Genomic DNA, 10,683 nt, shown 5'->3' on the forward strand with positions numbered 1-10,683 from the left:
AACTAACTAAGAGGAAGCTGCTAAACAGCTCGGCCAATCACTCTTTTTGCATAGCATCCTTCCTCTCTACAGGAAATTGTCAGCGTATATTGCCTGCTCTTAGTGGCAGGAGCCTCATTGAGTTAAATGTCTTAAAGCACGTAGCATGCTATTGGCACGCTACAAATAATAAAAATAATGTTTTGCACTCTATTGTTTGAAATAAATGGGCCACAGACTGAGTCGTAAGAACAGATGGCTATTAAATATGGAGTGAGAATTTAGCAGCATCCCTGCCATGCATGTGTAATAGCAGAATTCTCTATGAATAGTTTTCACAATGTTCTCCACGGATCACTATCTCTTTGCTCACACTCTCAGTTCTTATTCTCTCTCTCTGCTGTTCATTGCACTAATTGTAATTACTATTTTGCAGCAATTCAAGAGATACAAGAAAATATTGGTAAGAAAACTTGTCTATGTTGTTACTTGTCTTAGAATAAAAGAGGTGAGTGTTCTGGTGAGTCTGTCTATGGCACCTTGAAGGTGAAGCCCAATAAATGTGGTCAAATACCAGCCTGAGAGACTCTGCTTCTACTTCAGGAACATAAGATCTGCCATACTGGGTCATAGCAAAGGTTCATCTAGCCCACGATCCTGTCTCCTACAGTGGCCAGTACCTGAGCTTCGGGGGCAGTGTACAGAGCAGCCAGTTCTGAGGAGATCCATCCGAACCTTCCCCTCCTGGCTTCTGGCTGTCCGAGATTTAGGGTCACCTCCAGCACGAGGTTGCATCCCCAACCATCTTGGCTAATAGCCGTTGATAGACCTATCCTCCGTAAACATATCTAGTCCTTTTTGAACCCATTTATACAATTGGCCACCACAACATACCGGGTTGACTGGGTGTTGGGTGAAAACAGTGCTTCCTTCTGTTTGTATTGAACCTGCCTATTAGTTTCATGGTGTGACCCCCTGCTTTTTGTATTTTGAAAGCAAAGCATGTGGCCCATTGTCACTGCTCTTTTGGGATTGAGAAATATTCTCCTTCAATCATGAGTCTATCTTGCTTAATACATTGTAACAAATCTGTGGGCGCAAATTAATTATTATTATTATTATTATTTTATTTATTATTACCATAACACCTAGCCAAACTCCACTGTGCTAGGAGCTGTACAACATGTATTGGATGAATTACAGTAGCATCTAGGATCCCAGTCACGGCACTTGCTAGGTGGTGTATATTATTTATTAGGTGAGTTACAGTAGCACCTAGTATCCGCAGGCATAACCCAAGACCACATAGTGTTAGGTGCTGTACATTATTTATTAGGTGTAATATGGTAGTGCCTATGAACCCCAGTCATGGAGCAGGACCCCGTTGGTATAGGTGCTGTACAAACACAGAACAAAAAGACAGCCCTTGCCTCAAGGGGATTACAGTCCAAGTAGGACTACAGATGTTAATATTCTACACATCCTGGCCACTTGGGCCTCCATGACAACAGCACAGATAGAACCCAGATCTCTCCTATTTCTATAACACAAGCCCCTATTGCTTCAGCTAAACAAATGTCTCCAATAGCTGAAAGATGTATAGGGTTTGTGAAAGGCAATTGAACAGATATGATTCCATCCAGCTGACGGCACTGGTGATACACACACTTGCAAAATCATTAAAATATTCTGTCTCTGTCTCCCTTAGGATTATAGCCTAGACGCTAAGGGTAATGAGATCTTTATACTTGCACAGATTCAGGTATATAGTGATTGTATGTGCACTAACCATAGTGCTGAGATTACCAACATTAGTGCTCATGAGTTTTATTTTTTTTAAAGAAATTATCTTTGTTTGAACTCTACGGCAGTCGTTGAAACTGCAACAGGGATGAATTTGGCTCATTTAGTTTTTGCAACAGTGCTAGGAGGGAGACAACAATGATATAAGCTAACACATTCTACACTGTACTTCAGTATCACACAAAAATTGTGAGGCAGGACTCAATAGTGCTAGACAATAGCACTGGCAAATGATGGTGTTTCAGATAAGAACTCAAACCATTGATTTCTGGTGCCTGTTTGTATGATACAGGTACAATAATTTACGTAAGAGTTATGAGGTTACAACTACAAAAACAGCCCCCGGTAATCACTTTTGGTTAGAGGCACTTTGAACGGCTGAGTTAATGGGGGCCTGCACTGCAGACCGTTGAATATAAAGATGTTGGGGAAGTATTTATATAATGGAATGAACCAATATTACTCTCTGCTTTGTGTCTCTGATAGTCACGGTACAGAGATTGTAATATAGCATTGCCGATAACATTTATGTCTAGCATTTTCAAAGGAGCTTAAGGAAAAAGGTGACTAGCTCTCATAAATCTCAGCCTCAGTGGTCATGTTATTCCCACTCTTCCTGTAAACAAGCCCGGAAACTAAGAGCCCAGCTCTTACTTAGGTGAGTAGTTCCATTAACTGTAATAGGACTGTTAGCGTGGTTAAAGAACTACGAGCACAAATAAGAATTGCATGACTGAGCCCCATTGTCTGAGCATTGTTTGTACACAGTTCTCAGAATTTTAAAAACATTCGCAGAAAAGAACTAGTTAGGGTCAGTGACTGGAGTATCCTTTCATTTCAGATCGACTCTCAGCAGAGCTGGGTAAGTTGAGTTGTTTTAATTATCCGTTTATTCTTTAAATGAAAATTATAATTATCACTCTAGTATTAACTAGATTAAAACAGCATGGAAATGAGTGTGCTATAAACACATGGGTAGGCAGATAGAAGACATTTTAAACTCCACTGTATTTCACTATTCACTATGCCATAGATTGTCAAGGCAGTAATTGTTTTTTCCCTCTGCAGAATTCAGAAGAGCTCAGAGCTATGCAGGTAAGTTGCAGTGCATACAGTAAACCTGTTATCTAGAAATTATGAGATATTTTCTTTCACAGATTAATAGTTGAATTGAAAATCATTCCTTGTGCATTGACTGCATATATACAGATGATATAAAGATAGGTTATATGTCTCAATCCATCTGTACCTTAAATTCTATTGTATTTACCAGTTTTCCAATAGCAATAATTATTTGTTAAGCACTAACTACGAGCTCAGTGCTGTACAGGTTGCAGAAACAAACCATCCTGATGCATAGAAAGAATAGTAAATATGGCAGGCAACCAGCTTGGCTTAACAGTGAAATCCTTACTGATCTTCAACACAAAAAAGAAGCTTAGACGAAGTGGAAGCTTGGACAAATGACCAGGGAGGAGTATCAAAATATTGCTCAGGCATGCAGGAGTAAAATCAGGAAGGCCAAATCACACTTGGAGTTGCAGCTAGCAAGGGAAGTTAAGAGTAACAAGAAGGGTTTCTTCAGGTATGTGAGCAACAACAAGAAGGTCAGGGAAAGTGTGGGCCCCTTACTGAATGGAGGAGGCAACCTAGTGACAGAGGATGTGGAAAAAGCTAGTGTACTCAATACCTTTTTTACCTCTGTCTTCACAAACAAAGTCAGGTCCCAGAGTAGACAGAGACAGAGCAGATGAGGATCCTGACTTGACCTGTTGTGGCTTAAATGAAAGTTGGGATGTGAGGTGCAAGCTGGGGAGGTGAGACAGGAGGAAGCTGTGGGAGATGTGGAAGCATGAGATGACCAAGGACTTTAGGATCATTTTAGTCATAGGGATAGGCAGGGAGAGGTGGATTATTGAGACCTTGTGGAGAAAGAACAGACAAGGTTTCTCAGCAGGGAGACAAGGTGAAGATAACACCAGGGTTGTGAGTCTGTGCACCAGGGTTAAGACAGAGCTGTCACCAGCAGTGGAGAAAGGCAGGAGAGTGAAGGTCTTGGGAAGAAGACTGAGTTCAGTGTTAGCCATATGGCGTTTAAGCTGACAGCAGGACAGACAGGGGCTGATGTGAGCATTCCCAGAGCTCTCCAGGCAGAGTAGGGGACCGACTGCACCATCTTAAGTGACTGTGCTGCTTGACGCTCCCCTTCATGCTGGGAGCCTCTGGAAGATCAAGCCTGAAATTAGCCTCCTATTTAAAGACAAATAAAGCAATTCCAGAATAGAGCTTCACTCCAGGATGAATTCACCCATTGAGCCCAGTTTTTAAAGCACTTGTGGTTTGTAACATAACTCTAGAATTTCACATCCTTTTCGTCAGTTGTGGTGGCCTTACGATGTGGGAGACCGTTGTGTGATTCTTGCCTTTAGAGGTGTGTGTGTGCGCGCGTGTGTGTGTGTTATACAGCACATAAGGTTTGGTCCTGCAAGGTGCTGAGGACTCTGACATGATCCAATGAAGCAGTGGCAGTCATTTGAGCTACTCATGTTCTGATGAGCTTTGCTGGGCTAGAGAGCTCAGCCCATTTCAGGATCAGACCCCTAGTACTTTTCATAATGATTTTTCCCTAGCAACACATAGGAAGAATCCTGCTTCTCTTCACTAAAGGGGTGGGAGCATCTGAGTAGCACATCCAGGAGCCATCCAGCCACAGCAGGACAGGATGGGTCAGAGTGAACTGTATGCAAGATGGGATTGCTCCTTACTGCTGCTCACAAAGGAGCAGCTTGTATCTCACCTCCAGAAATCTAACCTCTAACCTTTGTCCTGGCCCCAGGCCAGCAGATGTCCCTCCTTTGGAGCAAAGTCACAGCGGAGGGACCTTAGCCAGCTCCCCTGCTGCCATACTGGAGTGTAAGAACGGGAAGAGCTCCCTATGCCCTCTCCCTGCCCCAGGGATGGACTTTGCCTGCAGAGTGTGTAAATTACTGCCATACAGTACCCGTTATGTTCATGTTTATATGAATTTGTCATTTTAAAATGCATTTCTCCCCTGGTTTATTCCCTGTCTCTTCTCCTTACACTGAGTGTCTCTGATTCACTCCTTACTAACCAGGGGACTATTCCGGTTTCTCTCCCCAGTTCCCATCACTCTGGATCCGGATTGCAAACACCCAGAACTCAAACTGTCAGAGGATCAGAAAAGAGTCTGGAAAGATCCTTCATCTCCTGAGCTGGATGCAGCCTCCTGGGCCCTGCTCGTGGTGGGGAAGGAGGGGTTTGTGATTGGGAGGCAGTACTGGGAGGTGGAAGTGGGGGAGAAACTGGACTGGGAGTTAGGGGTCCTTAGTCAGTCGGTGAGGGACAGAGTGAAAAGGGAGAAAGCAGAGACACTCCCTGAGGAGGGATATTGGTCTCTGAAGAGATCCCAGGGAGACTTTTTTTCAAGCATAGAAAATGCTAAGATTGAAAAGACGGATTGCCAGTATCAAGTAATTGGTGTATTTCTGGATCGGGAAGAGAAAAAAATCTCATTTTATGATGCAGAGATGATGTTCCTCATCACAACTATCCCTGCAGACTTTACTGAGAAATTTTTGTATTACCCATTCCTGAGTCCTAGGAACAACACAGGAGAGCAGAAACCACTAGCAATCCACCCCATCAGAGTCCCTGTTCCTTTAAAGCCTCTGAGAAAGGAAAAATGAGATCTAGTTACTTTGGCAAAGTAAAACTCAAAAACAGAGGGGAGAAGGGAATGTAAACATGTGAAACATCAGAAACGGTAAAATAAGCAAAGTAGAAATGGAAGATTAAATAAAGCACATAAAACAGAAGAAAAAGAGACAAAAACACTCGTCATAGGCTTGTTGACTCTCAAGCTGAAATCAATAAATTCTGAAAGGATTGAGATTTGTTTTTATAGAAATATTTTTATTTAACTGTCTGTTGCATTTTTTAAAAATAGGAAAATATTTTAATGACAAAATCTTGGGGGGCTGTGTTGAGATGAAGGGGAAATGAAAGTGTGCTATTGCCAAGCAAGATAGCAATAGTCAGAAAAGATACCATTATGGATGGCTACCCACAGAGAAGAGGATAAAATCTTGCAATTATTCAGTTGCTGGTTAAGAGTCATACAGGAATGGTTATGAAGAAAAATGAAATTTCTTATACAAACCCTGTATCCCAAAAAGCATATTAGATGTCCCCGTGACATCTAAAGCAATAATATGAAGAGAGAGTTTGATTATGCAATATAGAAAATTGAAAAAATAAGATTATGAATAGAGACTAACTTTATGCCCTCTGGAAGTCCTCAGATGTTTTCTGCTGCCTTTTTTTGTGTTTAGACCTCAAAGAGTGGTGTTGTCATTCTGATGTATTTTTTATTAAACTGTCCATATTTCAGTAAACATTGAGCCTGCCTCTGGGTGTATTTCCGTGATGGGAATAATTCCCTAATTTTGGCTCTATTGATCCCAGTACATATAGTAGCTTTGTTAATACATTATATAAATCTGTAGGTACTCCTGAGTCACGAATGTAGCTTAAGCAACGCAAAATTCATTATATTCATCCGAAACCTTGAAGTAGTTACTTTATACATGACTCCTGGGCTTCATATTTTACTTTTCCCACACTAGCTCAAGCTGTTTAGGAATGAAGATAAGTCACGAAGTGTGAGGAACTTTCTCAAGAAGCAAAGCCCCCTTGTGTCTCTGGAACACCTGCCCAGTTCTTCTTAAATGTTCTTAAATAAACAAAAACAAAACTATTCTACAGCTGGAGGACAAAAGAGAGTAGATTATAATACTTCTCCTTATAATTGGAATTATATATATTATAGAAACCAGATACCAAGAGGGAGGCAGTATTCCCTAGTGAATCGATCTCTGGAGTGGGATTCAGGAGATCTAGTTTCTTTTCTCAGTTCTGCTGCTCTTCTGGGTGTCCTTGGCCCAGTCACAGTCTCTCTGTGCCTCAGTTTCCTCATGTCTACAATGGGGATAAGGAAACTGACCTCCTTTGTAGAACACCTTGAGATCTACTGATGAAAAGTGCTGTATAAAAGCTGGGCATTCTTATTACTCTAAACTCCAAATAAATGTTCTTTTCCTTTTTTATTCTACTTATGTTGTGTGGTTTTATTTTCATGCATTATTCTTCCTCTAAGAGGAATCCAAAGCTGCTTATTTCAACGCAACTGAAACAATTCAAAAATACCTGGTGCTTTAAAATCAATTTGAACATCACCTGTCCAACAAATACAACCTGAAATCATCCATTTGAATAATACATCCTCCTAGCTGTATACGTTTACCATTTAAATTCCTGCACCCTGGCTTTTCAATTTTACCAAATTCCTTCCATTTTTTGGTGTATCCAAATCAACTGTCCTAAGTAAAATCCATCTTGAAGGATATTTGGTGCTCTTGTATTCAGACTGGGGGGTCAATGGGCAGAGGTATTTTGAGGAGGCAGTTTTACTGAGGTGCAGTTGTGTCAGGAACTAATTCAATTATGGGGACATTCAACTAGGAACACATTATGAAGTGTAATTCCTGCCTGGGGAGAGATTATGGGGTACAAATCACCCAGGGTGAAAGATTGGGGGGGGCGGTTCCTCTTGAGGGTAGATAATGTTATTAGGCCCCTCTTCTTTGGTACATCTTTTGGGGGTTCTGGCCAGGCCTATCGCCCCTGCTGCCAGCAGCTGGCTGGACTAAGCCACAAGTGGGGTGATATGGGACCCTCATTGTTGGGTGGCCCACGCTGGGAAGGAGCTGCTCGCCCTCTGAGCCAGGCCCTTGCAGAGCCTGGAGCTGCCTAAGAAGCCAGTTGCCAGGGCAATGCATTGATAGAGCAAAAGCCCAGCCTGAGCAGAGCGATATCTGAACCCCCTGAGGGATGCAGAGTGAGCAGGATGGGGAGGGGGGCACAGTATCATTAATATGGGTTCCTAGGGCCTGCCCTTATTGAGGAGTCATCCCTTAAATATGATGGTCAATCTCCTTAGTGTCCATATGAGGGATCACCCACTCCCACAGCCTCAGCCCCATCACCTGCAAGTCAGGGCTCTCATGAAATCACTAGCACCACCACAGCTTGGCAGGAAACAGACTTCCCTTCCTGCAAAATATTGGAGATTTCAAAACAATGTCCTGACCCACATTGGGATGAAATTGAGATCTGTCAATTTTTTCCCAAAAGCCAGAGACAAAGAGAGATATCAGAGGAAGAAACCCAGCCACCCTTAAATAGTGCACTCACCTGGGATGTACAAAACCCACATTCAAGCCTCTTCTCTAGCTCATTTAGAGGAGCAATTTGAACCTGCATCATTCACATCATCGAGTAGTTCCCCAGGTATGGGGATGCTGGCAGATAAGGTCATGTCAGAGTGAATTCAAGTCAATATACTTGTATATTAGTATAGATCAAAATGAGTGCAAATGTAAGATTGTATTCAGATGTTTAAACTTCATGAAAATTAGTGGAATGTTACCCATATTGTTTTTACTTGTCTGTTGCTGTTATAATGTAATAGCAAACACTTACATTGTGTATACTCCTCTGACTAAATAATCCATCAAAGAAATCTTGGGAAATGCTAATGAAGGACTTCCGTCCAGTTTTGAGCCCCCCATTACAGAAAGGATGTGGACAAACTGGAGATAGTCCAGCAGAGGGCAACAAAAATGATTAGGGGGCTGGGGCACATGACTTATGAGGAGAAGCTGAGGGAACTGGGCTTATTTAGTTTGCCGAAGAGTGAGGGGGGATTTGATAGCAGCCTTCAACTACCTGAAGGAGGGTTCCAAAGAGGATGAAGCTTAGCTGTTCTCAGTGGTGGCAGATGACAGAACAAGGAGCAATGTTCACAAGTTGCAGTGTGGGAGGTCTCGGTTGGATATTAGGAAAAGCTATTTCATTAGGAGGGTGGTGAAGCAGGGGAATGGGTTACCTAGGGAGGTAGTAGAATCTCCATCCTTAGAGGTTTTTAAGGCCCGACTTGACAAAGCCCTGGCTGGGATGATTTAATTGGGGATTGGTCCTGCTTTGAGCAGGGGATTGGACTAGATGACCTCCTGAGGTCTCTTCCAACCCTAATCTTCTATGATTCTATGAGTTACGGTCTTTAACAGAAAATGCTAATTTCAAAGCAAGTGGCCATTATGCATGGTGGTCAGAGGTCAAAAGGCTAAGTGTATTCCTCACACATTGTCATCAAAGGAAAAACCCAGGTGGGTAGACAGACCGTCAGGTTGTCTTCTATAAATATGGAATCAAAGAAACATCCTTTCTCTGGACTGTTTGGACACTTACAGGGAAGTGTACCAGATGCAAAGCAGAGATCCCCAGAGACAATCTGGGTACTGTGAAAAGACTTTTGGGAAACTGGCAGCTTACTACATCTCTCCTTCGAACTGGAATTATAGACTGTGACTCACCTGTTATTATATTTGATCTGCTTTAACTTCTCAATAACTCTCACTTCCTTTTTTTATCTAATAAAATGTTAGTTAGTTTACTATAGAATTGGCTACCAGCATTGTCCTTGGTGTAAGAGCTGGAGTACCAATTGGTCTGGCGTTGGTCTCTTGGGACTGAGCGAAATCTGATGTGGTGTGATTTTAGGTTTAAGAAACCTTTTATCACAAAGTTCAGATTGTCTAGGTGGCAAGATAGACTGGAGACGCTAAGGGGACTGTCTCCATTGTAAGACTGGTACTGTGATCCAGGAGTTCACATTTGTTAATGGCTTGGTGAAAACTAATTTTAGAACCTACCATCAGTTTGGGGTATGTGCATCAGTTTGGAGTATGTGCCTTTGTTTTCTGACTGTCTGCCCTGAGATCGGCACTCACAGTTTTGAGCCGCTCCAGAGAGCGTGACATGGGGCTAGTACCTAATTTGTGATGGGTATTTATCATTCATTCGTTGTTAACAGAAATTACATCCTGGACTTCAGCAACATACCCAGAAAAAGTTTAATCACAATCCAGTCTGTCCTATACACAGTTTCATTTTTGAGAAAATAGCATTTTTTCAACAAGCACAAAAAACATTTTGTCCATAAATTCCTAGCCAGCTCAAATCACCAACCCTCAATACTGGGGTTTGCAGAGGGGTTTTTAAGATTCCCAAGATGTGTGAACAAACAGGAGGTTTTCTCTTTCTACTCAGTGGAATGACTCTCTGTGTGGCTGAGTTTCAGGAAGGAGGCGTTTGGATGGAGAGCTGCTCCCTGAGCTGTGTTATCATAGGGAAAAGTGAAGAAGTAGAGGGGATGTCAGGAGGGGACTCCAAAAGTGGAGTTTTACAAATCAGTCAGAGCAGTTGAAAAAGGGACTTATTGCTGCTAATAAATGAACAGTCTCTAGCACTGAGAGCCACATTTTCACTAAGAAGTGGATCCCAGTTTCTGTATTTGCTGCTTAAACATCCCAGTGAGTGAGGCCTGAATGCCCAAAAGGAGTTAGGTGATGTGATGTTCAGCATCACACCACCTAACTTGTAGGCACCCTGGAAAATCACTCGGATACACAGACTTGGAGCTCAGCACCTAATCTCCTGTACACTGAATGAAGAGTGATAGGAGCCTTACACTGAGATTCAGTTAAACTGATGAGCCAGGTTTAGGTCCCCCTCCTTCTGAGATGTAGAAATGATTTGAATAGTGCTCTGCTACCTTTCAGGGAGTGCTCTAATCATCGGGCTCCAGGATAGTCAAGCTCCCCTGTTGAAGCTGTTGCACTGTAGATAAATAACGAGTCACTGGAGCAGGACAGCTGGTTCCTGGGTCCCCACATCCTGCCAGCGTGAGCTAACCAGCAGACTATCGAGTTACTATCAATCTTCCATGCTTTCTTTTTCTCTCTCTCCATCATTCAGTCT

At 42.4% G+C, this 10,683-nt stretch overlaps 1 protein-coding gene across 4 annotated transcripts in view; it reads left to right on the top strand.

Moving 5' to 3' along the window:
* Positions 1–6,857, top strand: part of LOC141976341 (butyrophilin subfamily 3 member A1-like) — a 74,533-nt gene extending 67,676 nt beyond the window's left edge. For all 4 annotated transcript variants that reach the window (XM_074937284.1, XM_074937285.1, XM_074937286.1 and 1 more), the window contains 4 exons: positions 416–442; positions 2,624–2,644; positions 2,851–2,877; positions 4,924–6,857. In XM_074937284.1, coding sequence (XP_074793385.1) covers positions 416–442; positions 2,624–2,644; positions 2,851–2,877; positions 4,924–5,489 — 641 coding nt within the window. In that variant the 3' untranslated portion in view covers positions 5,490–6,857. The remainder of the gene's footprint in view (positions 1–415; positions 443–2,623; positions 2,645–2,850; positions 2,878–4,923) is intronic.
* The last annotated feature ends 3,826 nt before the right edge of the window (positions 6,858–10,683 follow it).

This window comes from Natator depressus, chromosome 23, assembly GCF_965152275.1.
Source record: "Natator depressus isolate rNatDep1 chromosome 23, rNatDep2.hap1, whole genome shotgun sequence".
NCBI classification, from domain to species: domain Eukaryota; kingdom Metazoa; phylum Chordata; order Testudines; family Cheloniidae; genus Natator; species Natator depressus.